The sequence below is a fragment of the Nakaseomyces bracarensis genome, assembly GCF_045282275.1.
Source record: "Nakaseomyces bracarensis strain CBM3 chromosome Unknown Scaff13_0, whole genome shotgun sequence".
NCBI classification, from domain to species: Eukaryota; Fungi; Ascomycota; class Saccharomycetes; order Saccharomycetales; family Saccharomycetaceae; genus Nakaseomyces; species Nakaseomyces bracarensis.
This window is the reverse complement of record NW_027263959.1, coordinates 2,159,998-2,187,452: the sequence shown is the minus strand read 5'-3', so window position 1 is coordinate 2,187,452 and position 27,455 is coordinate 2,159,998. Positions and strand designations below refer to the sequence as shown.

The 27,455-nt window shown below is 37.9% G+C and overlaps 14 protein-coding genes across 14 annotated transcripts; 7 read left to right on the top strand and 7 right to left on the bottom strand.

Annotated features, from left to right (window-relative positions):
• Positions 1 to 396: 396 nt before the first annotated feature.
• Positions 397 to 1,575, top strand: GPD1 (glycerol-3-phosphate dehydrogenase (NAD(+)) GPD1; the record flags this gene model as incomplete). The annotated part of the gene is made up of 1 exon (XM_071055153.1): positions 397 to 1,575. The coding sequence occupies one exon, from the start codon at positions 397 to 399 to the stop codon at positions 1,573 to 1,575; it is 1,179 nt and encodes a 392-aa protein (XP_070909846.1).
• A 641-nt stretch (positions 1,576 to 2,216) lies between these two features.
• Positions 2,217 to 3,170, top strand: GPM2 (phosphoglycerate mutase family protein GPM2; the record flags this gene model as incomplete). Its single annotated transcript, XM_071055152.1, has 1 exon — positions 2,217 to 3,170. One exon carries the CDS (start codon positions 2,217 to 2,219, stop codon positions 3,168 to 3,170), a length of 954 nt encoding a protein of 317 aa, XP_070909845.1.
• A 649-nt stretch (positions 3,171 to 3,819) lies between these two features.
• Positions 3,820 to 5,382, bottom strand: RPN4 (stress-regulated transcription factor RPN4; the record flags this gene model as incomplete). The annotated part of the gene is made up of 1 exon (XM_071055151.1): positions 3,820 to 5,382. The coding sequence occupies one exon, from the start codon at positions 5,380 to 5,382 to the stop codon at positions 3,820 to 3,822; it is 1,563 nt and encodes a 520-aa protein (XP_070909844.1).
• An 846-nt stretch (positions 5,383 to 6,228) lies between these two features.
• Positions 6,229 to 10,002, bottom strand: OSH2 (oxysterol-binding protein related protein OSH2; the record flags this gene model as incomplete). The annotated part of the gene is made up of 1 exon (XM_071055150.1): positions 6,229 to 10,002. The coding sequence occupies one exon, from the start codon at positions 10,000 to 10,002 to the stop codon at positions 6,229 to 6,231; it is 3,774 nt and encodes a 1,257-aa protein (XP_070909843.1).
• A 2,562-nt stretch (positions 10,003 to 12,564) lies between these two features.
• RNJ42_04985 (choline/carnitine O-acyltransferase) lies at positions 12,565 to 14,499 on the bottom strand (the record flags this gene model as incomplete). Its single annotated transcript, XM_071055149.1, has 1 exon — positions 12,565 to 14,499. The coding sequence occupies one exon, from the start codon at positions 14,497 to 14,499 to the stop codon at positions 12,565 to 12,567; it is 1,935 nt and encodes a 644-aa protein (XP_070909842.1).
• Positions 14,500 to 15,107: 608 nt separating this feature from the next.
• On the bottom strand, positions 15,108 to 15,776 carry ERP3 (Erp3p; the record flags this gene model as incomplete). Its single annotated transcript, XM_071055148.1, has 1 exon — positions 15,108 to 15,776. The coding sequence occupies one exon, from the start codon at positions 15,774 to 15,776 to the stop codon at positions 15,108 to 15,110; it is 669 nt and encodes a 222-aa protein (XP_070909841.1).
• A 332-nt stretch (positions 15,777 to 16,108) lies between these two features.
• Positions 16,109 to 17,617, top strand: CDC7 (serine/threonine protein kinase CDC7; the record flags this gene model as incomplete). The annotated part of the gene is made up of 1 exon (XM_071055147.1): positions 16,109 to 17,617. One exon carries the CDS (start codon positions 16,109 to 16,111, stop codon positions 17,615 to 17,617), a length of 1,509 nt encoding a protein of 502 aa, XP_070909840.1.
• A 320-nt stretch (positions 17,618 to 17,937) lies between these two features.
• On the bottom strand, positions 17,938 to 18,864 carry TSC13 (trans-2-enoyl-CoA reductase (NADPH) TSC13; the record flags this gene model as incomplete). Its single annotated transcript, XM_071055146.1, has 1 exon — positions 17,938 to 18,864. The coding sequence occupies one exon, from the start codon at positions 18,862 to 18,864 to the stop codon at positions 17,938 to 17,940; it is 927 nt and encodes a 308-aa protein (XP_070909839.1).
• A 707-nt stretch (positions 18,865 to 19,571) lies between these two features.
• On the top strand, positions 19,572 to 20,570 carry NOP1 (rRNA methyltransferase NOP1; the record flags this gene model as incomplete). Its single annotated transcript, XM_071055145.1, has 1 exon — positions 19,572 to 20,570. The coding sequence occupies one exon, from the start codon at positions 19,572 to 19,574 to the stop codon at positions 20,568 to 20,570; it is 999 nt and encodes a 332-aa protein (XP_070909838.1).
• Positions 20,571 to 21,484: 914 nt separating this feature from the next.
• SLX5 (SUMO-targeted ubiquitin ligase complex subunit SLX5) lies at positions 21,485 to 23,005 on the top strand (the record flags this gene model as incomplete). The annotated part of the gene is made up of 1 exon (XM_071055144.1): positions 21,485 to 23,005. The coding sequence occupies one exon, from the start codon at positions 21,485 to 21,487 to the stop codon at positions 23,003 to 23,005; it is 1,521 nt and encodes a 506-aa protein (XP_070909837.1).
• Positions 23,006 to 23,135: 130 nt separating this feature from the next.
• Positions 23,136 to 23,444, bottom strand: RNJ42_04979 (uncharacterized protein; the record flags this gene model as incomplete). Its single annotated transcript, XM_071055143.1, has 1 exon — positions 23,136 to 23,444. The coding sequence occupies one exon, from the start codon at positions 23,442 to 23,444 to the stop codon at positions 23,136 to 23,138; it is 309 nt and encodes a 102-aa protein (XP_070909836.1).
• Positions 23,445 to 24,183: 739 nt separating this feature from the next.
• On the top strand, positions 24,184 to 25,536 carry GDI1 (Gdi1p; the record flags this gene model as incomplete). The annotated part of the gene is made up of 1 exon (XM_071055142.1): positions 24,184 to 25,536. The coding sequence occupies one exon, from the start codon at positions 24,184 to 24,186 to the stop codon at positions 25,534 to 25,536; it is 1,353 nt and encodes a 450-aa protein (XP_070909835.1).
• A 303-nt stretch (positions 25,537 to 25,839) lies between these two features.
• RNJ42_04977 (uncharacterized protein) lies at positions 25,840 to 26,088 on the bottom strand (the record flags this gene model as incomplete). Its single annotated transcript, XM_071055141.1, has 1 exon — positions 25,840 to 26,088. One exon carries the CDS (start codon positions 26,086 to 26,088, stop codon positions 25,840 to 25,842), a length of 249 nt encoding a protein of 82 aa, XP_070909834.1.
• A 911-nt stretch (positions 26,089 to 26,999) lies between these two features.
• RRN10 (Rrn10p) lies at positions 27,000 to 27,410 on the top strand (the record flags this gene model as incomplete). The annotated part of the gene is made up of 1 exon (XM_071055140.1): positions 27,000 to 27,410. The coding sequence occupies one exon, from the start codon at positions 27,000 to 27,002 to the stop codon at positions 27,408 to 27,410; it is 411 nt and encodes a 136-aa protein (XP_070909833.1).
• Positions 27,411 to 27,455: the final 45 nt, after the last annotated feature.

Genomic DNA, 27,455 nt, shown 5'->3' with positions numbered 1-27,455 from the left:
GGGGGAGGCAAGGGAGAGAGAGAGAGAGCGATAATGAAGATGAAGTGTGACACAGAGAGAGAGAGAGTGACACACAGACAGAGACACACAGACACACAGACAGAGACAGAGACAGAGAGAGTTAGAAGCTTCTTTCCAGAAAGCAAAAAAAAAGCACTGTGAAAAAAAATATTGGTGCGGGCATCGCCTTCGGGCTTTAGTTGGGTCCCCGGAACAAATCGGAGGTTACTCTCTCTCTTCGCTCTCTCTCTTCGCTCTCTGTCATTAATAATTTTTCTTATATATATCCTATATATATATAAATCTCTACTGATACACCTAATGTATACAAAAAGAGGACTTAGCTTAAAATAACAAGTACGTTTAAACAACAAGGAAATTAAACAAAAAAAAAAAATGTCTTCTGCTGCACAGAGGTTGAATCAGACATCTCAGATACTGGATAATAGTAATTTGCGTCGTTCGCAATCATCGACGTCGTTGAAGGCTGTTGATCATCCTTTCAAGGTTGCTGTTATCGGTTCAGGTAACTGGGGTACTACAATTGCTAAAGTTGTTGCTGAGAACACCGGGTTGAACCCGCAATTGTTCATCTCTCGTGTGGATATGTGGGTGTTCGAGGAGAAGATCGAAGGCAGGAACTTGACTGAGATCATCAACACAGAGCACGAGAACGTTAAGTACTTGCCGGGGATTAAGTTGCCAGAGAACCTGGTGGCTAACCCTAACTTAGTCGATACCGTGAAGGGTTGCGACATTATCATCTTCAACATTCCACATCAGTTCTTGTCACGTATTGTGAATAACCTGAAGGGTGTAGTTGAGCCACACGTTAGGGCTATCTCGTGTCTGAAGGGGTTTGAAGTCGGGAAGAAAGGTGTGCAACTGTTGTCCAGCTACGTCACGGAGGAGCTCGGTATCCAGTGTGGTGCTCTTTCGGGTGCTAACTTGGCTCCAGAGGTCGCTAAGGAGCATTGGTCCGAGACCACCGTGGCGTACCACATCCCTAAGGACTACAGAGGTGAAGGTAAAGATGTAGACCACAAGTTGCTAAAGGCTTTGTTCCACAGACCATACTTCCACGTTAACGTCATCGAGGACGTTGCCGGTATCTCCATTGCCGGTGCCCTGAAAAACGTTGTAGCCTTGGGTTGTGGTTTCGTAGAGGGTCTAGGCTGGGGTAACAATGCTGCTGCCGCTATCCAAAGAGTCGGACTTGGTGAGATCATAAAGTTCGGTCAAATGTTCTTCCCAGAGTCCCGTGTCCAGACTTATTACCAGGAATCCGCCGGTGTTGCTGACTTAATCACAACATGTTCCGGTGGTAGAAATGTCAGAGTCGCTAAATTTATGGCCAAGTCCGGCAAATCCGCCCTTGAAGCAGAAAAGGAACTGTTAAATGGTCAATCCGCTCAAGGTATCATCACATGTAAAGAAGTCCACGAATGGTTAGAAACATGTGAGATGACTCACGAATTCCCATTGTTCGAAGCCGTCTACCAAATCGTCTACAACAACGTTCCAATGCAAAACCTACCAGACATGATCGAAGAGTTGGAATGCATTGCTGACTAATCGAAAAAAATAAAACCTATTACCAAAAAAAAAAAAAATGGGCTCAAGTCTCTTTCTTTCTTTTCAGTTTATTACTTCTTTTATTTTTAATCTTTTGTTTTAATATAAGTTTTTTTCCTAGACCCACCCCCAATTAACTAACAATCGCTCCCTATTGTGTTACCTCTAGAGAGTCTTGTTCTCTAATATATATTTGATGAATAATGTACTATAAAATATAAAAAATAAAATATATGCTATTAATGCTTTTAAGAGTCACGTACCCTTGTTACGACATAAACACCTCCCTGACCTTGAATGGTATATTAGTGGTAACTGGCTAATAAATCTCAGAATGGATACGAAGTGGTAACATCAACACGTAGGTAAACGAACTATTACGCTAAAGGTTTAACTTCATAATGTTATATATGTGTGTCACGTGATTTGTGTTTAGAGTAATTTTTCCGAGGGGTTTTTCCGAGAGGAGCCTTTAGGGCCATTGTTCCGGAACTATAGCTACTTAATAAAAAAAATAATATTATATTAAAAAAAAGAAATTTAATTATATATTATAATGTATAAGACGGAGTTGTGGGTTATAATTACGAGACAATTGATAAAAGTGTAGCAAGGTTAACATATTGAATTAAGTGGGAAACATGAGTGATACCTTAAAATTGTTTATTTTGAGACATGGGCAGAGTGATTTGAACCATGAGAACATATTTTGTGGATGGATTGATGCGAAGTTGACGGAGAAAGGGAGGTCACAGGCTCAGAAGGCAGGCCAATTGATCAAGCAGCATTGTGAGACTACGGGTGTTCCGTTACCGCAAATTGGTTATACCTCGAGACTTTTGAGAACTGAGCAGACAATGGACGTTATCTTGAATGAGTTGGAAATCGGTAACAAGGAGGATGATGGACACTATAAGAATCCTATCTTTGTTGTATTTGACTACACATATACTTTAGCCGAAGTGAGAAGTTATCTACTCAGTGAGAAGGACCATTCAACCAAGCAAATTCCTGTCTTGAGGACTTGGAGGTTGAACGAGAGGCATTACGGAGCTTGGCAGGGACAGAGGAAACCTAAAGTCCTGAAAGAGTATGGTAAGGAGCAATACATGTACATCCGTAGGGACTACAATGGTAGACCACCTCAAGTAGACTTGAATAAAGAGATGATTCAAGAGCATGATTTGGGTCCTGTGACAGGATACGAGTTCAAGGAGCCTAACAGACCTCTGAAGTATGAGTTGGAAGGCTTGAATAAAGACATTGTCTTGCCTGAGGCAGAATCTCTAGATGATGTTGTGAAGAGAATGGAGCCCTTTTTAGATGAAGTTATTTTGAAGGTCGCTAGAGAATTCGAATTAGATTCTTGCCTTATTGTTGGCCACGGCAGTTCTGTTAGATCACTGTTAAAGATCTTGGAAGGAATATCTAATGAAGACATTAAAGATGTGGATATCCCTAATGGTATTCCTCTGGTTATTGAGTTGGATAAGAAGAACAACTTTAAGTTTATCAGAAAGTATTATCTGGACCCTGAGTTAGCCAAGATCAATGCCGAAAAAGTTCGTAATGAAGGTTTTGAAGAAAACCCATGATCTAATAGAAAAATAATCTTTTTAATTTTGTGATGATAACGATTAATGGAAATGTTTTTTGTTTTATTTTATACCTCTAAACAAATATTCAGTTTTGAACTAGAACCCATTAGAGTTTATAGAGCTGTGGAGAACAGTAGTTAATTCTTCTAGATTAGAGTATTGAGTAATTAAATTATAAAATATTGATGAACTAATAAAACTAATAAGTACTAAAAGTATAAAATTAGATTGTATGAGATCTTAAGTGTTTTTAAGAAAAAATTTCTTTATTTGCTACCAAAATATGAAATATATTCTTCATTACTTGAAAGACGCCTAGTAGGATTTTAGCTCCCAATGGTTTCCCTTGGTCTTTTGTTATATACCTTAATGGTTTATAGATAGATAGTATGCGTTAGAATATCATCATTATAAGTATTGCTTTTTAAAAAAAAAAAATTTAGAAATATTAATTTAGTTATCCTTGTATATCCGAATAATTGAATTATGGTATTTTTGCTATTTAAAAAAACTCTATCTCTTATTGCTTCAAATTTTTAGAAGTACTAAATGCATAGAACTCTATAATAAACAGTATGCAGGGGAAAATAAATGCGTATTTTCATTTAACTGTAATAATTTTGGTTTGAGATCAGCTGGATGAGAGTTATGCACTAACAAAGCCTATGTTTGCCTTTGCATATTGAGTAACCTCTTGACGTTCTTCCACAGACAAGTTTTCATGCTTAGCCTTGATATGTCTAGTCAAGGCGTCTAATCTGGAAAATGTCTTCTGGAAACCTTCGTCACCTAGGGAACGAATACATTCAGAACAACGGAATATCGTCCGTCTCTTTGCATGAATAGTGTTTTGATGTCTAGTTAAATCATAAGTACGAGAAAACTGCGCGCCGCACACTTCGTTAGTCACCATATTCACTAATTCACACACAAATGTCTCGTGGTTAGCATTACTTTTGGTATGAGACCCTCTGGAACCAGCCTTTGGGTGATGTACCTTTGGAGTTTGTTTCCTTGTTGAACTCAACTTCCTGTTAGTGGACTTCGTGAAATGAGTGTGATGTGTATGATTGTGGTTGTTGGATTTAGTTACCGCTTGAACTTTATCTACAGGAGATGGGCTTGATTTCTTGGTTTCCTTAATAGACGAGGTTGAATACAGTTCGTCTTCATCGGAATCCGAGACTAACAGAATGTCCTTTGCCTCTTGCAAGCTGCCTAGCTTAGCTAAATCTGGTAACTGAATGTTTGTGTTCATAGTTGGTTCGATACCTTGTACTGATTGCAGCAAGGAATCGTTATTATCGTTATTATCGTTGGTTTTAATCATGCTATTGCTATCAACGTGTTCATGGGTATTATTAGGTGGGATAGTTGTGAATTCCGATGGGAGCTTGACCTGTAGAACACTGTTGTCCACTAGAGAGTTGTTACGATTCAGTATGTTCTGGATGTTATCCAAATGATATTTTCTTACTTTCTCGTCACTGCTCTCTTCAAATTCTGAAGACAAATCGGATTCCAGTCCGTGATGTAGCTGGTTGTTGTTATGCAGGGTATTGTTATCGAACCCGTCATCGAACAAGTTCTCGTCGTCACTCAGATCATCATCATCAGCAAATTCGTTGTCGAAGATCATACGGGCATCGTTGTTATTCAACGTAGCACTGTTGTCCTCGAGCTGCCAGTCCTCCATCTTTGACCCCATATTGAAGTAATCAGGATCGTCGTAATATAAGGTCTTTTCGTCACCCAGTGATTGGTAAAACGCATCAGACTCATTAAACAGTTGTTCGTCATTGGTATCACTTATCTTCAGATCACTAAATCTAAACACATCGTTATCCTTGTACATTACATTCCGAAGGGCCGTAGTATTAGCATTAGCATTAGCATTAGCAGATGTTTGTGTATTTGTATGAGTATTTATGTTCGAACTTAGCATAGCTGGCGCCATACTCTTAACGTCCTCGTAATGTTCTATATTGGGCAGAGTATTATTCACACCGGGTATCATCGTAACGGACGGATCAGCATACTTATTAAACATCTGTGGCTGCATCTGTTCTTCTTTATTCACATGTGGCACATCAGTAATCGGTATAAATTCTGACACTTCACTTTGCTCGTTCCGTACCTTCATATGATACAACTCATCTTCCAAAACATCAGTTAGCGTTCTCTTCAAACTTAACTCAATAGACGTCATTTTTTAGTTCTTCTCCTTTATTTTTTTTTTATATAGTTACTAGTTCCAATTTCAAACCAGGATAGAATTCAAAATTGGGCTTCTTTGACCTTTGCTTTGTTTTTGTAAAGAGAGTGAATGAAGAAATCAATACTTGCCACCTTTATATATTAAGGAAGGGGTTGAAATGAAGAAGGAATATTTATAATAGTAAGAGATCACTACGGGGCTACGGTACTTTCTAACAGAAAAAAGAAAGAATACGTAATTTATAAGAAAGAAACCCATAAAAATTTTTCTTGCTTTATGAAGAGAAAACAAGCCCAAAACTACATATCTAGAAAAAAGTTTCGACCGTAGAAACCCCCGCATGGAAAACGAAGATCAGTATATTGGAACTCCCTTCCTTCCTTCCTCCCCCCATTAATAAAAGCAATTCAAAGAAGCGTTCTTTGGGCTTCGGAGGATTTCCAAGATAACCCTGAAATTGCTCTTCCGTGGAATAAGCCCACAAAAAAATTAGAAAGAGAGGTGTGATAGTATCACGGGGAACGGTATTCTTACTAAAGATCCTCATTAACCGGGTAAATGAAGGCTTATATTTCATTGATACTATCAAATATAATTAATAAGAGAACTGAACGGGAAGGGATTAATAATTGATAGACGCAATGTGTCAGAAAGGTGTGTGGGCAGCAAGATAAGAAAGCAAGAAGGAAAAAAAGAAAGAAAAATATGGGCGGGATTATTTATTAGTGTTATGAAAAAGTTATTCTTATTTTTAAAAAAAAAGAAAGAAAGAAAGAAAGAAAGAAAACTAAATAAAAAATTGACGTGGGGACGATGTGTGGAGAGAGTGGAAAAACGCTAAAAGATATCTCCTTTGTCTTTGAGGTTGTGATCTCTTCTTTGTTCCCAGTAATCTCCGTGGAACTTCCAGAATGGTTTCTTGGTAACGGGATGTGTTTCCTTTGTGAACCATGATGGTTTGTAAGTTTCGTTTTTCTCTTCGAGGACACGGCGGGCGGCTCTTTGTTTTTCTTCTACTCTGTGTTTTTCTTCGGCGGCCTTGTCGTATTCTCCGTCTTCCATGGCACGTTGGTCTGGTCTTAGCCTTGTGTCTGTTGGGGGCAACCATGGGAGTAAGTGTTTCATGGGGGCATTCAAGGTGATGGCGAATGGAGTCAGGTGGAATGGGGCGTCAGGTCTTGGGCTCACCTTCCACAATAGGAACTTTTTGCCGTCGTAGTTTGGCTCGGTCTCCTTGTGGGATGATTTACTCTCTTTCTCGATGGAGAACTCCGCGTCTTTGCCCTTTGCTTTCTTTGCGTAGATGGAGTCGTGCCAGTGGCCGCCGAGAACCCATTGTTTCTTGTTCTTGCTGTCGAAGACTTCACCCTTGACCTCATATGCACTCGAAGACCTCCAACCACGGGCCTTGAAAAATAATTTACAATAGTCGCCCGTGGCGTGGTTGGTGATGATCACTTCACCGTAGTTGTCGACCTGAGGGTTACCAACAAGGATACCGATGACGTTGTTGTTGGGTTTCTTGAATGTGTACAGCTCAGATTTCTCAGATCCGTTGGGACGTAGGTTGATGTACCACAGACCCAAATGCTTGACGTTGAACTGTCTACCGTTGAAATGGGTGTCCACATATGATTCACCGTAGAAATCCCAACGAGGGGATTCTGTGTAAGTGGCAGAGATAGGTGGATGATGAGAAACTTGCTCGGCGAAGAATCTGTACTGCTTGTCGGGCCTGGAGTACTCAAAAGTCTCACCAAGCAATGGGTTGAAGGGCTTGGCTACTCTCTTAGTAGTGGAAGCATAGGCACTAGCAGTGAAAACAGAAACATATAGTAGTCTTAATGTAGAGTCATCGAATGCTGCCGCTTTGTCCAAAAGATCTGAATATTCCATATCTTCAGCTACACGCTGCAGAAGGGACGTTGGTTCGTTGAACTGAACTGGGAGAGTCATCTTAGTCATATCCTTACCTACCATAGATTTCAATACACCCCATAAACTGATCTTTGGTCTGTCATCATCATCTAGCTTTAACCTTTTTCTGACACCTTCATCGTAACCTAGGAAAGAACCCTCTTTGAGAAGGACATCCTCCTTTTCCTTCTGTGAACTGGAAACTGGTTTCAATGATGATTTCTTATAGATCTTCATCTGTAAGTCACACTCATCGCCATGATCCTTCTCTACTTTAGTTCCAGCGGAAGATTGGGTAGTTTCAACTTCTTTGAGATCACGGTCTTGTGATGCAGGCTTTTTAGATGCAATGGACTCATCTGCTGCTGCAGTTGTATCGGCTGATTTTTCGGTTGCGCTGCCAGGTGTCATTGGAGCAGCACTTTCTGGAGTCATTGGAGCAGCACTGCTTGGGGACTTTGGTGCTGAACTATTAATCTCTGGAACCTTAGGTAGTTCAACATGTGGTTGAGTCGTTCTAAAAGATGGTTCGGTTTTTGTTGTTTCCGGCAGATTGTTAATGTTCTCCCGCATTGCCTGAGCGCTGGCGGTTTCAGAAGGAACAACATCACGAACTGATCCAATTTCGTCAATTAGTTCCTCAGCATCGTAAAATTCGTCACCTCTTCCGTCATCTACTGCGGCTTTGGTGTTTGTTAAGAATTTCGAAACAATAGTTGAGGCTCTTCTAGCGATTTGGTTGTCGCCTGCTTCTAAGAATTCCATGTTCATAGATTTTCTTAAATATCTTCTTTCCTTGGCTAAAGCATCTAATTGTTCCTCCTTCTTATTCAATTCAATTTCTAGATCCTTGACCGAATTTATCCAAACATTATTGATGTCATTAGTCTTAGTAACCATATCGACCAATTTTCTGTCCCTTTCAGCTCCTAATGTTATTAGATTATTAAATGTTTTTACAGTATTCTTTATTGTCTCTTTGATAGTTTCGACTTCTGCCTCCCCTTGTACATTGTCTAATAATTCCAATACAGACGATAATTGCATTGATATTGTCTTCTTGTAAACGTTCAAATTATCAATGAAGGGACCATATTGGGTCTTCAAGTATTCTTCATCTGGATCAATGGGGTTCACCAAAATACCGTCTACATCATCATCAGAGATGTTGTTGTAAGGAACAGAGGCACTAGTTTTACGGTCTCCATACAGAGAGTTTGCTACTGGACTAACTGAAGTAACAACTCTACTACTTGGAGATCTTAGGTTATTAGGTATTGGTGCGATTGGAGAATTTCTAGCAATTTTGCTATGTTGTGTGTCAGGGACACTATCAGCATCACTAGATTCACCATTGCTTAGAATAGAAGGTTTGTGTACTCTTGCAGCGTGCACAAATTTCTGGTTGTTCATGCTATTGGCACGGCTTCTAGTAGTAACTGCAGATGGTGCCAAAGAAACTTGACTTGTAGTAAACTCATTGTTCACACCAGGATTTTTTGAAATTGCTCTTTTCTCCTTCGCATATTTAATTGCATCCTGGATAACCCACGACCACTTGTTGTATTCAACTGAGTTGTTACCCTTCAGTTTCCATCTGTCATGGTCGCCAACAATCAACTCGAACTTATATTTTTCCTGTTTGTCTACCACAAAACGACACATTGAAAGGTGGACTTGACCACGTGGTTGACTACCTTCCTTCGGCTGGTCCTTGTAATACTTTAAGTAGCCATCTTCACTTAATACAAACCAACGAAGCTTAAACCCTTTGGCTAGATTGGTCCATTTCTTTAAGTAACCCTTATATGTCGGAGCCTCTTGCTGTTCTCCACTGTCTTCTGAAACTTCTTGGCGTCTATCCTTAGTTACGCTGTCTATGAATTTTTTCAATTCTGCGTCATTCTTAGCGTTCCTCTCAGGTCCTGCAGTTCTTCCGGTGCCTCCGACACTTGGGGTCTTAATGAGGTCCATAGGTAAGAGACCCTTTTGATTTCTCCTCAAGGGGTCTGCACCGTGGTCTATTAGCCACTTACACATATTAAGATCCTTTTGTCTAACAAACTCATGCAACACAGTATCACCAGAAATGGGATCAATACCGTTAAGGTCTATTAGCTCCTTGTTTCTCTCCACGCTCAGGATAGCTTCCAATTGTTGATAGTTCCTCTTATTGAATGCGTCCCTTAAACTTTCAGCGACCTTTCCAACGTATTCATCTCTTTTCACCTGGATGACATGGGCGATATCTAGTGTCTTACACATTTCAATTGGCTCCTGACCCGCATTGTTAACAATTGTATCGTTGATAGTCGGTTGATCCATCAGTAAAGTGACCACATCCGCTCTAGACTGCGACACAGCCAAATGAAGCGGCGTGTTCCCATTACTATCCCTAGAGTTAATGTCCAGTTTAACTGTAAAAGACCCATTCGCACCAGATTGAATCCCCATCTCGCCAGATGGGTTACTAACCACATACTCACTGATAACCTTTCTTATCAGCTCCAATGGGGCCACTTGAACAGCATAATGTAACAAATGACTACTCACTTCCTTGACATCTCCGTCATCAACAGGTTGAAACTCAGCATCTAATACTTTATTCAACTCTTCAAACGTACCATTAGTCATTACTTCAAGTAACTTTAACTTGAGCAACGGCTTGCTCACCCTACTTCGAAGGGATGACATTTCTGTTCTTATTCGTATTGTTCTTACTTTCTTTTTGTTCTAGGTTCAGCTATAAAAATAAGAGATTTTTTTAGAAAATATCTAGAAATAATGGATTAGATGTCTTATTATAAAAACAACTACTTTTTACTCCCCCTTTGGTTTTATTTAAGGAATAGATATTCGTATTGTAATTCAATATTTTGTTATTTTTTTTTTTTGGATATCTTACGAGAGAGAGAGAGAGAGAGCTATTTTAAAATAAAGAAGTGGAAAGTCCCTCTTACGGTTCTTATGAGATAAAGTACTGAGAACTGAGTACTGAGTAATGAGTAGTGTGGTATAGTATAGTATACTTGAGTGCAAAGAAAGTGGTTCTACCTAAACCTCGTTAAGTATCAACGTTAAAAAAGCGTCTTTTTAATGCACTGTCGGTCCTCGGTCTTTATCTCTCTCTCTTCTGCTTCGTACTCCTTATAGCTTTCCCTTTTTTTTCTTGTTATTGTTATTGTTTTGTTCTTACTGCCCTTCGTTAACAAACAATACAAGTAACAAGCAGCAATATAACTATAAAAAAAAAACACCTCGCCCGTATTTGTCCTATTGCATTGGACTTAGGAAACACACACAAACTTATACGGAGAAGGTGGAAAAAGAAAGTAGCACAGTAACATAGTGCACAGCATTGGAAAAAAAAAAGGAGGAGGATGAGGAGAACAGCTATCACACGGAACAGAAAGAAAAAAAAAATGGGAGTGCAGGCTAATGTAAGCAGTAAAAGGGTAAGATATTTTTTTAAGGGGTGGGTATTATTGGAGGAATAGATAAGGAAGAGAGAGAGAGTGAGAGAGAAAGAGAGAGAGAGAGAAAAGAGAGAGGACTGGTCGTAGAAAGGTCCGTGTTTTTGTTTCTTCGACTAGGAAAATAAAAAGGATTTAGTATTGGGGTGGTAGTGTGAAAGATATTTGGGATTTGCGGTTTGTCAAAAGGGGGTTATTGATTTTATAGGTCTATATTGAAAATGGCGATAGCGCGGCACGATAGTTGGTTTAGCTTAGGCTGGGGGAACCTCTACAATACGTTCTTTCAAAAAAAGAGACCTATGTGTTATAGTGATATAAAATATACAACAAAGCATAGTGTTTACTTGATTTGATGCTTGCAAGTCAATATGCCGTATGTTAAAATATTGCGGATTCCAGCTTGCTGTCTGTCAAAAAGAAATGATAAATTCAGTATGAAGACACCACTGTCTAATACATACCTTATATAACATGGCATTATATATGGAGAAAATGGCAATTGATTAATGAAATACTGTATCGTCTTATACGTAGTTCTTAGGGTAGTGCAGTTGCATATACAGACATTTTCAATTTCCTTTTTTTTTTGGGCTCTCTCGCTAACGTACGGTGGAAAATAGTTGTTGTACTTGCCATGACTTTTTCTGGATATGAAAATGACGTACAAGATCAAAAAACAAAACGTAGTGCTACTTCTTTAACTTGTACGTGACTTTCACTCAACCGGATCTCTAAAATCTCCCCAGGAATTAGTGCCTTCTGGACTTTAAGTTTCTTAATTCCAAGAAAGAGCATCTATTAATTGAGAATTTAATAAAATGTAAATCATATTTTCTTTTTTTTTCTAGTAGCCTAAATCTAAGAAATAATTAAGGCAATTTACAATACTAACGATTGTCAATTCAAGAAAGAAAAAATGCAAATCTATACAAAATTGAATAACTACTTTTCCTATAGAAGTTCGTACACTGTTGCAATTTTAGTAGTGGAGATTTTAGATAGGAGCGTAGTAGTAGGAGATACAGAAATGTTATAGTATTACCTCAAGGAGACTTTCTCTTTGTTTATTTTTGTGCATTGACTATTGTAAAAATTATATATTTAAAGTACAAGATTGTGGATGCGCTGAAAGAAGAGATCTCTGTTCTCTAAACACAGTACTATATCAGGGATTTTAATCTTATCAACAATTATAAAAGAATTGCTAGGACATGTACTCATACAAGCCGTCTTAAAAATGACAAGACGTCGATAATTCATTGTTACTATATCTATCTAATGTACTTCTTCGGCTTAGCTATGTTAAGTAGTTTTTCTTTGCAGATGTTATTTCTCATATATTCTTTTCTTAAATCAGCTATCTTCTTCATATCTATAAAATAGCTGGTTAAGGGTAAATCAATATTTTAATATCAATACTTTGATTTGTAACAATTCGTTTTGTCTATGTCATATATATGTTTAATACAACGATATAAAACATACAAATCTTGCGGCTATTACGTTTATCGTTAATGACGTTGAAATCAGCTTTCTCATATTAATGGTTGTTGCACGATGGCTTTTCTTATAGCTACACATACTATGACTCACAAAGGTCTGAGATATGTACCATCAAGAGGTTGTCCTTCTTCAAATTAATCTTGGTGAGATCCCTCCAGCACGTATTGAGTTGAATATCTGTTTAAACCGAATTGTGACGTGTGTGGGTTGTCATGTTATATTAAAACCTTGATCTATAATGGCTACAGGAGTGTATTTTACTAATAAGCGGAGCAGGTTACTTTGTGTTAAACATTGCATTGATCTCTTGTAGAGCCTTTTCTATCATTGTAACGTATCTTTTAGTCTGTCTATGCTTTGACGATACGGTGATGGCGATGCCGGTGTCCTTGATTATGTAGCCGATACCAAATCCGTTCTGTTCGACAGGTCCGAAGCCGAACCATTTTAGTGCGGGACTACCGCAGTTCGATGTGCTCAGTGTGTTGTTGTTCAATTTTTTCCATGCAGTAGAATGAAACATAGCGGGTTCTGGAATAGAGTTGGTCTTACATATGCACTGTAGCGCATATAGGTGTCGGTCCTGACCTTGACCCAAAGAGCATTCACGAGTGATACGGGCATGTTCACTGCAAGCACTACGGAGGAGGGCGATGCGTTGTTTATCTGAAACATCGTTGTTGAATACGGATTTGACAAATTCAATGCATTGTCTTGTCACTGGGCGGATGGCTTCCGTGCGTCCGTTGAGATATGTCTTTGTCATAGCGGGTTCGTATGTCATATCGAATTTGCGGTATAGTGAATAATAAGCTACTTGCAATATTTGTTGAACGAAGGCGTCAGGGGAACATTGGAATTGTGATTTGATACGGGTTGATCCGTATTCCAAGAACTGAAGACATTCGATCTCGTACTGAGATATCAAGTCTGTGCATTTCACCTCAGCGAAATGAACCGCTTTACTTAGGTACTCGTCCTTTATCCACTCCACTTTCCTTGGAATGGTGATCAGATTTTGCTTCGTGGTTTGTGGTATTGGTTGCGAATTATTTCTAACCTTTTTTGCAAAACTTGTTATAGAATCGGTGTAGATCTCGTTTGCGAGTCTTAATACTGTGTGACCGTCAACACCTGTATGTTCAAAATTTATTCCAGCCTTTCCGCACTTAGTAACTATTATCTGTAATTTGTCAAACCATCTGTTAATACAAGTGCCACGTTGTAAACTTCTTGGTACATGTAACCATTCATCCATCTCGTATATATCTCCCATGGTAGAAGTGCCAGTTAGGAATAGTTTCAGCAGGTAACTGGGATCCTTGTGGTCTGATACATAGTCATCGAGGCATAGTACAAATAGTGCGCTATCTATTACCTTCAGGTTTTGCCAGTTCTGTGTTATTGGCTGCTCGTAGATATGTTGCCTGATATTTGCCCACGTTCTCCTACTCTCTGTAGTTAAGATACCCATCTCTAGGAAGTTTTTGTTAGCTTCAGTTTTATCTAACTTTTCCCTGTCCATGATAATCGAATAAAGATTCCATTCAATTTCATCGGCGCTATTGAAAATTGGACGGTTGTAGTTATCTAAGACGTCAAACCAATATATGCTACCTTTGTACATCACCACCATATGGTGCGAAGTACTATCCGTCTGTAAGTGGCAAGATAGCTGTTTGGGTTTCGGTGGAATTCTGCTAGAACCAAACAATCTCTGGTATTGATCCATAGATAATGATTGACCATTTTTTACAGTATCCGGCTTTAATGTACCTGTCCTGATCTGGTTAATAAATTTTATTGTGGAGGATATAATCCTAGAGGCACGTTGAATTTGTAACGTATGTTCCTGGAATACACCACCGCGCTGGTTATAATCTAGAGTAGGATCGTTCTCCAATTCGAAAAATGGGTTTACGTTAAGCACTAAAGGTGAATCATACATCAAGTACGAGTCATACCAGAATTGCTCTATATAAGACGATTGTGGTTGAAAAGTGGCCAGCCATTTATCGTAATCAATCAATTGGGAATGCAATTGTTTCATCAACCGTATATTTTCTTCTGAGTATACTATTGTCCTAATCCTTCGAGCTTCTTTTTCATTTAATACAGGCTCTACCCGCTCAATAAATCTCTGTAAAGTATCTTCTAATGAAGGAATTGGCAACCTTTGCAATTGAAACACTTCTTCATTTTCAACAGTCATTGGGTATACTTATCTATTTATCACTCGATTGACAATGTTTTTAAGCATGGTTAATTTTTGAAAGTTTCAATAAAAAATCAAGAAACATGAAAGTACCATCATCCATTAATATATTTAAGGGTTTTTGTAACAAATGATTATGTCAATCATATTAATTAAGGAATATTCCGAAAATACACTCAGTATTCACAGCTTTAAATTAAAATAGTCATTATTGTCATGACGCACGCATCTAAAATTCCGATGCAAAATATTCGCATTGTCATCAGGAAACAAAAACTGGCGCTCTTTCTGTACATGTAGTTCTCAACATTCTCGGTATTGATTACTCATCATTGGAACGTCATTTAAGCTTTGGAATAATAGACCAAAGCGGTACCGGCCCCATTAACTTGTATTGGCTTTAGAAGTATTAACATTGGTATTTTTTATCGTATAAATTATATATTAGCTTTACTTCTTATGTTGTGTTTTTTGAAAAACTTCGTTTCTGATAAGTTCAGCTATTTGATGATAGTTATAATATGGGGTTTTGGTATACTAAACAACAAAAAGGAGATTATGCATGTTATTGTTTTTTTAGATTATTTATAATTTATTTGTTTGTTTTACACTTTTTGCTTTCTGGACTCCTTGAAAACAAATTGCAAGACTGCAATTTGGCCTAAACTCATACCGACAATCAATAGGATACCGTAGAAGGAGAAAGTGGTAATTCTCTTTTCAGTGGAGCGGACAGTGGCATGGTTTCTGTCGTTTCTAGTCTTATAGTATTCCAAGTTGTTCTCTAATGAGTACAATTGTCTCTCAATCTTGTCAATAGAGTCCTCCAATTTTGTCTTCAACTCTTTCTTCTCACCTTGGTTATCGATGCCTCTTTGGTTCTTCCTGAAATTTCTTCTTTGACTTCTGGCATCACCGATTATGCTACCGCAATCGGAAGTGATCTCAAGATCAACAATTTTATCATGAGACTTACCACCATAGAAACAGAAAGTATATTCACCTTTGTGAGTGGCAGTGAAAGCCCAGTGACCCTTCTTCTCATTGTTTCTGGCAACGATAGGTTCGTGCAAGTTACCTGGTTCAAAAACCTCGTATTGGACATTCAAATCATTGCCTGTACCACTCAACACCTCATAAAAGTACTCAATTGTACAATCAGTCTTAGTAGTTAGCGTGTGAAAACATTGTCTTTGACCCTTCTCTAACTCAAACGTCAATGGACTAGCATTAACCAATGCAAAAAGACCAGCCAGCACTAGCGAGAATTTCATCTTGTTGTAGTTGTATTTATTGAATTAATATGATATCCACTTACCTTCCCAGTAATAAACGTTAGATAAATATATAATATAATAAATAAATAATCAATTGAATGTTTTTTGTTGAATTTTCAATATTTGGACAAAGGGCTCTCTTTATAACGCGTCGCGTTTTTTGAAAGGCACAAGGCTTAACGAATTTTCTGAAAACAAAAATTAACAATAAACAGACCTGGCATTTAATCAAGAATATTTGGGATCTATAAAGAGCAGGAGCTGTTCTCATCTGGAAGTTATAGAAACTAAAGAAAGGGAGAGACATATATACACAACACAAGAAAGAAATGAGTAGTGAAGTGCCGGAGGAGATCAGGCAGGAGATGGATCAGATCTATGAGGATGTGCCGCCGTTAAGAGATCAGTATAAATTGTTGGATAAGATTGGTGAGGGTACCTTTTCCAGTGTGTATAAGGCTGAGGATATCCAAGGGAAGATATTGAATAAATATAACTCGCATTTCTGGTTTAAGGAGTCTCGTTGTGTAGCGTTGAAGAAGATTTATGTTACGTCATCACCTCAGCGTATCTACAATGAGCTGAATTTATTATATATTCTAACGGGCTGTGTTCGTGTTGCACCATTATGTGATGCTACTAGGGTCAGAGATCAGGTAATTGCAGTGCTCCCGTACTATCCTCACGAGGAATTCCGCAATTGCTATCGGGATCTTCCTGTAAAAGGAATAAAGATGTATATGTGGGAGATGTTACAAGCACTAAGTTTTGTTCACTCGAAGGGGATAATACATAGAGATGTTAAGCCGACTAATTTTCTCTATAATCCTGAAATCGGCCGTGGGGTGTTAGTGGATTTTGGGCTTGCTGAGATGCAGAGTGATATCGTTTCTCAAGGCGCTGAATTGGTATTGGGAACATCTGAAGGTGATGAGAATAACGAAGCTGCTTATGCTATGAAGGATTATAGAAATCAAGAACAATTTTGCCCATGTATAGTACGAGATAACACAGTTACGAATGCAACTCATCCACTGATTACAATTCAAAATGGTAAAGTCGTACATTTAAATAACACTAACGGTGTAGATTTAACTAAAGGATATCCCAAGAACGAAACACGTAGAGTGAAGAGAGCTAATAGAGCTGGTACAAGAGGGTTCCGTGCTCCAGAAGTATTGATGAAATGTGGTGCACAAACAACAAAGATTGATATATGGTCCGTGGGTGTCATTCTCCTCAGTTTACTTTCTCGAAGGTTTCCTTTGTTCCAAAGTTTGGATGATACTGATTCACTGTTAGAACTGTGTAATATATTCGGCTGGAAAGCAATAAAAAAATGTGCTTCGATTCATGGATTAGGATTTGAAGTTTCAGGCATCGCGAACTTAAAAGAGAATCCATACCCTTCTGGGCTGAAACAGTTTGTTTATGAACTCTTAGACAAAGAATGCAAAGCAGGTACATTCCCCGAATATAGTGTAGCTTTTGAGACACATGCATATTTAAAGCAAGAGTTAGAAGAGGGACACTCAATTGAACCACATCTACCCTCACAATTAGAAGAGGATAATGATAACGAGAAGATACTAAAATTGAAACATTACCAAAAGGAAATATGGTCAGATCATTTTTGGTGCTTTCAATTACTTGAACAGTGTTTCAAACTAGATCCTAGTAAAAGAAGCTCCGCCGACGAATTATTGCAAAGCGCATTTTTTAATGAATTAAATGTTGGTGGTGGTGAAAGTACAGAAGGTGAGATGACTGATGAAGATGGTGCAGGAAGTGAAACTGAGGAAGAGTACAGTGATGATGATGTGATGCTAATAGAATAATCCCTCAAGTTATTACATTTCTCCATCCTTTTTCTAATTCTTTATTTCTTTTATTGTTTATATTTTATTTTTGCATTGTGAGATTTTTGGGTAATCTCTCTAATTTTTGAGAAAGGTTTTATATAATTTTTATTATCATATTAGGTTGTAGTTGATTTTTATTCTGTTTTTTTTATTGTTTTGTTTTTTATTGTCAAATAGATATATATATATATATATATATATGATGTATGTAAGTATATGATATACAGAACAAATACTAAATGATTTTATTTTTTATAATATTTCCCTGTAAAATCTTTTTTGTTTTTTGGAGGAAATTAGAATATAAATGGAATCAAGAAAGCTCTTCTGGTATGATACTTTTTGTTCTTCTTCATTGCCCAAAGATACATTTGGGTAGCAGAGACAGTCAAAAAGATCAAGGAGAATATATTCAACTTGGAGGCAAATGCAAACCAAATCCAACTCCAAACTTCAAATGTGTAATTTGGAGCTACAAAGACATTGAATAGACCTTCGTTTATTGGAATACGTTTAGTAGTGTTACCCAACTTCTTCTGGTAATCACCCCACATGCGCAACTTCAAGTGTACGTAGAAGTTCCAGAATTCACTGATCAAAAATAAAGTAACAATTGTATGGGTACGTTCCAAGTGCAAAAACTTGTAAATGGTAGCTAGCGTTGCGTCGTTGATCAGGAAACCATAACCGAAATAAGAGGCAGCGATGGAACCGTTGATTAACCAATAATGAGAGGAGTTCTTGAACAAGTTAAATAAGGGCATGGTTGCCATTGAGAACTTGTGTAAGAACAAGGTCTCTAGTACTCTTTTAGTATAGTGCAGAGTGTTTAAAGTATAAATCAGTTTAACCAATGATTCATTGTATGTGCCTTTGGAAAAGTTTCTTTGTACAGATGGATTTTGAGCCAACTTGTAGAAGAAGGTATGGATGATAATTGGGCCAATGTACTCAATGAAGAAAACTAGTCTCCAAGAGATTTGAGGGCCAAGATCCTTGACGAAAAGCTCTGTAGTAGATGCGTCCAAACCTTTGAAATAGGCATCATCTACTATAGGAACCTGTTTGGAGTCCTTGGCATAAGTCAATCTCAATCTGTACTTACTGATGTTCTTGTTGTTGGCAGAGATCTCCTTTAATACTTGATCTAATGTAGAGTTCTCCGAAAGATTAACTTTCGTCTCCTTAAGACCCTTAGAACGCGATTTAACTGAAACTAACATAATTGGCACTTACTTTTTATTAATCAGCTCCCCTTATTCTAGGTTGTTAATTGTTCTTCCCTTTAAAAAAAAATGCTCGCTTACTAAAACTCTAATCAGATAGCGCAATCAATAAATAAGTTCTAGTAAAGGTATTATCATAGCAGCGATATTAATCTAACAAAACTATTAGATTCCCCGTTGTAATCGCAATTGGCTCCCAATGCAACGCTCCCCCAGACGCTAATTGCGGTGTGAGTGCCTTAATTTTTCTTATTACAAAGTTACCCTGTCGTACCATTATATTTTCATACGTATAGATCAGCAGATTTTTCATCGTATGTGGTTATTTTATTTCTTTTTTTTTTTAATTTTTTTTTTTTTGCAAAAAAAAATTTTTAGCGATGCGATGAGCTTTGCTCGATGCTCATTCCTTTAACTAAAAAAATTTTTTTATATTTAATACTTTCTTCAAGACTTGTATATTTTGAAATAGGTTTCTTATTTAATTCATTTTTATTAGTCAAAATAGATCAAGAATTCTAAAATATCAAAGAAAGAAAACCAACTTTCTCAATTTATCTATTCTCAAAACTTGGATCATCATATAAACTTGATATTTCCCAAATTAAAGTCTTCACTTTTTTTTAATAAATTTAGACTTTTCTTCAACTAATCAATATTTTTGGAATTTTTCAAAAACTAAAAACACAACAAATAATAATATAATGTCTTTCAGACCAGGTTCTAGAGGTGGTGCCCGTGGTGGTTCCCGTGGCGGTTCCCGTGGCGGTTTCGGTGGCCGTGGTGGTTCCCGTGGTGGTTTCGGCGGTGGTGCCAGAGGTGGTGCTAGAGGTGGTTTCGGTGGCCGTGGTGGCTCCCGTGGCGGTCCTCGTGGTGGTGCTAGAGGTGGTTTCGGTGGCCGTGGTGGCTCCCGTGGCGGTCCTCGTGGTGGTGCTAGAGGTGGTGCTAGAGGTGGTGCTAAGGGTGGTGCTAAGGTTATCATTGAACCACACAAGCACGACGGTGTCTACATTGCCAGAGGTAAGGAAGATCTTTTGGTCACCAAGAATATGGCCCCAGGTGAGTCTGTCTACGGTGAGAAGAGAATTTCCGTTGAAGAACCATCTAAGGAAGATGGTGTTCCACCAACCAAGATTGAATACCGTGTCTGGAATCCTTTCAGATCCAAGTTGGCTGCCGGTATCATGGGTGGTCTAGATGAACTGTTCATTGCTCCAGGTAAGAAGGTTCTATATCTAGGTGCTGCTTCTGGTACTTCCGTTTCTCACGTTTCCGATGTTGTCGGTCCAGAGGGTGTTGTCTACGCCGTCGAATTCTCTCACAGACCAGGTAGAGAATTGATCTCTATGGCCAAGAAGAGACCTAACGTTATTCCAATCATTGAAGATGCTAGACATCCACAAAAGTACAGAATGTTGGTTGGTATGGTTGACGCTGTCTTTGCAGATGTTGCCCAACCAGATCAAGCCCGTATTATCGCTTTGAACTCTCACATGTTCTTGAAGGACCAAGGTGGTGTTGTTATCTCCATTAAGGCCAACTGTATTGACTCCACTGTTGATGCTGAAACTGTTTTCGCCAGAGAAGTTCAAAAGCTACGTGAAGAAAAGATCAAGCCATTGGAACAATTAACCTTGGAACCTTATGAAAGAGACCATTGTATCGTTATCGGTAGATACATGAGAAGTGGTTTGAAGAAATAAATTTAACTGAATTAGGTGTTTAATAAATCTCTTTTTTTTCAATTATTTCTCTTTATTTCTATTCTTAACACTAAAAAAATTTATGTTCATTTCGCAGTTGATCCATCACCATAGTCATTCGAAAGGAAAAGGAGAATCAGAAACCTGATACTGGTGACAGACATGCTCCTCCTTTTCCCATTATGCTGAAGAATTTTTTTTTTTAGCGCACTTATTTCTTTTATATTGTCACCACAATTTTAGTGTATGAATGAAAACACTGGCTCTTTACCACATTCAAATATGTTGATATTCTGTTCCTCAAATGAGATGGTAAAAAGTATCCTGTTTTCCGGCTTACTCTAAATAATTTTTTTTATCTATTATTTTATTTAGTATCAGTATTAGTATTTGTAAAATAGATCTTATTAAGAACAAAAAAAACTTTATTACTTTAAAAAAAAAAAACGTTAAGAGTATTATGCTTAAAGTAGAAGCAAATTCACTTTGACTTTCACTACTGTGCACCTGTAATATAAAATTGGATATTATCTTCATTTTGTTGCTAACAGTACGCTTTCGCCCGAGCCGCTTGAGAAAACGGACTGGTTGCTATTTAAATTAGAGCATATTAAGTTTAATTAATAAAAGTTATTAAACTTGATATCTAAATGAATGTCTGCTGGATATAAGTACATTAATTACTATTTTCCTATTACGTGGGCTTTGTAACGCTAGGACCTTCTGAAGGTAATAAACAATAATTGTTTTGTTTTATTAGGTGGGTGATACCATTCTAAGGAAAAGAATTTAAGGATAGTGGCGAAAAGAGATCCTCTAGTTATTATAAGAGAAGAGGATAACACCATCTAATTTAGTTATTTGGTACTTAATAAGGGAGTTATAGCTTTCAAAGCGACATAAATGATTTAACGATGTCAGAAAAGAAAGACGATCCAGTCATAGTGTTAGATAGTGACACTGAAGAGAATGATATTCATATTTATGATGAGAACAGAACGCAGTCTGCTGGAGTAAGGAGTTTGCCAACCATTGTGGTTGACACACAGGATAATGATAACGAATATAATATTAATGACGATGAGAACAATCATGATGATGATGAAATAACTGTAGTACGACATGTTACGAGACCTGATAGTGCCCATATCGTTGATCTAGAGCAAGAAGAGCATATTAATGACGGTAATAATGGCGTTGGAGATGATTTGGTGGTAATAGGTGACAATACCATTGTCGGCAATGGTAACAACGACAATGACGATTCTGTTACATTTCTGGAAGAGAGATTAAGCCCAAATATGGTAGCTTTAAACCTCCCTGGCGGACGCCGAATTATTTTGAATGCTAATTCAAGAGAAAGACCAACTAGAAGTTCATTTGAACATTTAAGAGAGCAAAGAGCAAGACGGTTAGTTAGAGCAAGCGAACGTGAATCACGAAGAAGGCAACAAATGCGCCAACGACGTCGACTTGGGAATGGTATATTTGTTGCAGAAGCTGAGGATAGTGATCCTGAAGGTGAGGGTGAAGATCATCTCGATTATGATTATGGACGTGTCAGTGGAGCAGCTCTGGATCCTCGTTATAGAAGCTCTCCGTTAAGTGATTGGGCAACATCAAGGGCCCAGAATGCCTCAAGAAGAAGAGTTACCAGAAGAGCAGCAGCAAATGCGAGAATACGAAATTCCTTGGAGCATCTATCTGGTATATCAGGACAAGATATATTGAACGGATTTTTGAATTTGGGCAACTATCCTGACAGTATGGCAGCATATCTTCACTCGCATGTATATGGTGGGCAAGGAACACCATCAGATGACGACATGGAGGAAGCACAAACTCAAAGTATCATTGATATTATTCAAGAGCGGGAAGAATCAGAGAGAGACCAGAGGGTCAAAGAGTATAACAGAAAGACTGAGAATCTCCAGCAAAAGTTTATTGAAGATGCAAAGTTTCTACCACCGGGGTATAGTGCATCATTCGCAACACCAGAGGTTATTAAGGACAATGATAACGACAGAGACGTTGATGATGAAGAAATAATTGTATGTACTTTATGTGGAGCGGAATTAGGCGTAGGGATCCCTGATGATTTTACAGGTATTAAACCTGAAGACATAGAAATGAGTTTCGATGAACTCATGGAGAAATATGACTCTAGGTGCCCATACCAGACTTTAGGGAGACCTTCCACTCTGGATAGAGACCTCTCAAAGAGAACCTATGTTTCTAATTGTGGACATTTATTCTGTGGTAGGTGTTTTAGAAGGTACTTGTATGCTAGGGATATGAAGAATAAGTCTAAGAAGAGTCTACAACTCAAACTAGGTGCGTCACACCCAGACAACTTCGCTCCTAAAATATGCCCTGCAGATGGTTGTAAATACCAAGTAAGATCAAAGGCAAAAATGAAAGAAGTATACTTCTAAAAAATATATATAAATGAATACTGTAAGGAATATATACGTTTAAATGAAGTCGTCAATTATATTTGAATGAAGTATTATTATATTAGTTATTTAGTTTTTTATATTCAAATATTATGTGAAGTTGTGCTTTTTAAATCAAAATGTCAAGTGTCAAACATATACACATTGCAGCTAGACAGGCCATCATACAGTCTTCGTTGTTGTTAGTACGTGGAGCCTGTTGCACATAGATCGGTTGCTGTTGTCGTACCTGCGGCTGTGGTTGCTGGTAGTATGGAGGAGGTTGCTGTTGGTAGTACTGCTGTTGGTAGTACCCCTGAGGAGGAGGTTGGTAGTACTGCTGTTGATACTGTTGTTGATACTGCGGCTGTTGTGATGCATACTGCGGCCTACTATACATGTTCTGGCTATAGTTATTCCCATAATATTGGTCAGCCATTTTTATTTATTTTATTATTTCCTTTGGCCTCGATAGCTAAGCTGAAACACCGTTTGATGCTGTACTTAAAACTGTAAAAGGTAATCAATCACAAATGATTTACGGTTTCTTGTCCACAATTTATATAGTTTTTCACTACATTCCCCTGTTTCCTTCTTTCGGTTCCTGAACTACTCCGGGTATTAGCACAAAATATTAAAAAATCAATAATATCAGCCACCATTTAGGAGAAAAAGATGAGAAGAGAGGCTTATATATTGGATAGTCTAATAGAGGGCTATTAAATACCCTGGACTATCCTAGGATATCATTAAACAAACTATATATAAAGTGTATATAAAGCTGTTGTTAAAACAATAATAAATCACGTGTATAATAATATATAACGATATATTTTATTAGGGTTTACAAAAAATAGGGTTTGTTTATTTTAAAGAAAAAAAGACACCTTTTTCTTTCTTTTTTTTTTAGTGGTGTATAGAAAAAAAAAAGTAGGGTTTGTTTTAGGGTTTGTTTATTTAACGAAAAAAAAAGAAAACGAAGGTCGGAAGCAAAACGAATTGTTGAAAGGGAAAAGGGAAGGGGAGAGAGGGAGAGGGAAAACATTGCTAAGAAGATGTTTTTTTTAAAGGGAAAAGGTTCATATTCATTAATTAATATAGAAAGTTGAATCTACAATTATTCTAATTGTAAAAGAAACTAGAAAAGAATAAACAACAAAAAAACAAATACAAGAACGATGGATGAGGAGACTATTGATCGTGATTACGATGTTATTGTGTTAGGTACTGGTATTACTGAGTGTATTTTATCTGGGTTGTTGTCTGTTGAAGGGAAGAAAGTTTTACATATTGATAAGCAGGATCATTATGGTGGTGAGGCGGCATCTATTACGTTGTCGCAGCTTTATGGTAAGTTTAAGCAGAATCCGTTGAGTAAAGAGGACCGTGAGGCCAAGTTTGGGAAGGACAGAGACTGGAATGTTGATTTGATCCCTAAGTTTTTGATGGCCAATGGTGAGTTGACTAACATCCTGGTTCACACCGATGTTACTAGGTATGTTGACTTTAAGCAGGTGTCCGGGTCGTATGTCTTCAAGCAAGGTAAAATTTACAAAGTGCCAGCCAACGAGGTGGAGGCTATCTCGTCGCCACTGATGGGTATCTTTGAGAAGCGTAGGATGAAGAAGTTTTTGGAGTGGATTTCCTCTTACAAGGAAGACGATAACAGCACACACCAAGGTTTGGATCTAGACAAGAACACAATGGATGAAGTCTACTATAAGTTCGGTCTAGGTAACTCTACCAAGGAATTCATTGGGCACTCAATGGCTCTCTGGACTAATGATGACTATTTACAGCAACCAGCTAGACCAAGTTTCGAGAGAATCTTGTTGTACTGCCAGAGTGTGGCGCGTTATGGTAAATCCCCATATCTGTACCCTATGTATGGTCTTGGCGAACTACCTCAGGGATTTGCCCGTCTATCTGCCATCTACGGTGGTACTTATATGCTAGACACCCCAATTGAAGAAGTGAAATACACAGAAAATGACAAGAAGTTTGCCGGTGTTAAGACTAAATTGGGTGAGTTCAGAGCTCCTCTAGTTATTGCTGATCCAACCTACTTCCCAGACAGGTGCAAGTCTACAGGACAAAGAGTCATTAGAGCTATATGTATTTTAGACCACCCTGTCCCAGGTACCAGCAACGCCGACTCATTACAGATTATCATTCCCCAGAGTCAAGTAGGTAGAAAGAATGACATTTATATTGCTGTGGTCTCTGATTCTCACCAAGTTTGTTCCAAGGGCCACTACCTGGCTATCATTTCCACCATAATCGAAACGGATAAGCCTCACATAGAATTAGAGCCTGCTTTCAAGTTACTAGGTCCAATTGAAGAGAAGTTCATGGGTATTGCTGAACTCTTTGAACCAAAGGAAGACGGTTCTAAGGACAACATCTTCTTGTCCAGATCCTATGATGCGTCTTCACACTTTGAATCTATGACTGATGACGTTAAAGACATTTACTTGAGAGTAACTGGTCATCCATTGGTTTTGAAGAAAAGAGATACCGAGGAAGAATAGTTTTAACGATAGAAAAAGGAATAAATTGTTGTTATTATGTAATACAAAAGAATAAAATCAATTATATATGAAATATATCTGTCCTTTTTTTTTTTACTTTTTATTTAGGATTTTATTCTCTTTATTTCTTATTATTTAGTTATGTCAAAAATACAAAACAAAGTAAAAAACTTATTCTTATCATTTATTATTGTCAATTTTTTCATTGATACTTTTTTCATTGATATGTATTCTATAATACTTTTTTGATCTCCCTGAATAATATAATACTTATTTTTTGAACTCGGTGAATAATATAATTCCTCACAATTCTATAGTACCTAATTTCTTGGGACAGCGAGCCCGTGTATGACCAATTTCATTACAAAAGGAACAATGTATCTTATTCTTCTTCTTTTTCTTCTTCTTCTTTTCGGGATCACTTATAGCCACCACAGGAGGAGTCTCGTTATTAGACTCATTTCTTTTAGCAATGATAAGTTTGGCTATCTTATCCATGGCCTCAGAGAGGTTTTTAACATCTTGTTCTAACTTTTCATCCTTATTCTTCATACCATTTGAACTAAAGTCTTTGTATTTATTACTAAATTTTTAACTTAATAAACTAACAGGAAGATATTTTGCAAAAGAATCCTTCTATAAGATATTATCATTATGTACTTTTTAAACAAGAGTATTAGTCCTCCCCCTCCTCATCGCTAAATTTTTTTTTTCAAAATTTTATATATATCTCTATATATAGCAAATTTCATTTAGATTGATATGGACTCTTCAATTTCTATATAACTTTAGGCTGTAATGGCCATATTTAGTGGAATTGTTCACCTCGGGAATTTTGGTCTGGGTTCAAACCCTGCGGCCAGACACGGAACCATTTAATGCACGCCTTTCCTTTCTACACCGTTTGCGGTGGGGGCAAAGGGTTCGGCTCTCCTTCACGGGGAGCTTCGCCCTGCACCGTGGTACTTTCCGAACTGCACTCGCTTCCTTCTGTGAAGCGTGCCACTCAGGGACGTGTCCCGGTTCTATTTCAATCAATCGATCCTCGCGGGCACTTAAAGCGTCTTGGCAGACGGTGTGAGTAATCCACTCGCGCTGCTGACGCGGCAAAGTAGCTACGGTTTTCCCATCTCGGGGGCCCGCCTTCACCGCTGTTAGGGGAGTTTCATCCAGCGACGGCAAAGGCGACCCGTGACGGAGGCGGTCGGGATGGCACTGGTCCCGTGGATATTTCGTGCAGTCGCGGTAAATTCACCCCCTCTTCTGAGGATGTAGGTGGTACTGAGACTACTAATTTTTTTTTTCTTCAATTTTATTGTCTTTTTTCAATTTGTACTTCTCTACCTGTTTTTTTTTTCCAGCTATTATAAGATCATACTACTACTTTTGTATGTTTTGTTTTCATTATTGGTAGAAATAATACACAAAAAAAATAAATAGAAAAAATAAGGGCATTTAATTAGATGGATCGTACTGTGTATGACGCCTGTAATGATCTTGTGCTTGAACATGGTAGACCAGTAAGTGCAGATGAGGTATTGTCTGATAAACTGGGCAACTGCGTACCCGTTCCATTTAAAACTCGAGAAGAGTTGCATCAATTATCTGATGTAGATAGGAAACAAGGAGTAATACACGGTGACGTCGTGCCTCGTATTGATCTACGTGTTCTACACTACTATGCTACACAACTCATCCTTGCCAAATACCCGCAATTGATGAATACCTTTGACGAAACTTGTCTCATCACACTGGGCTTGCTAGTGGAACAATGGGTAGAAGAGTTCCTGAAGATTGATGACGACGTATCTGCACAGGTGGCAAATACAGTATCCAAACATATCGATTATAGACTATTCCCAGCCGATATATAAACAATAATACATTGTTATTTCTTTTTCTTTTCTAAACTTCATTAT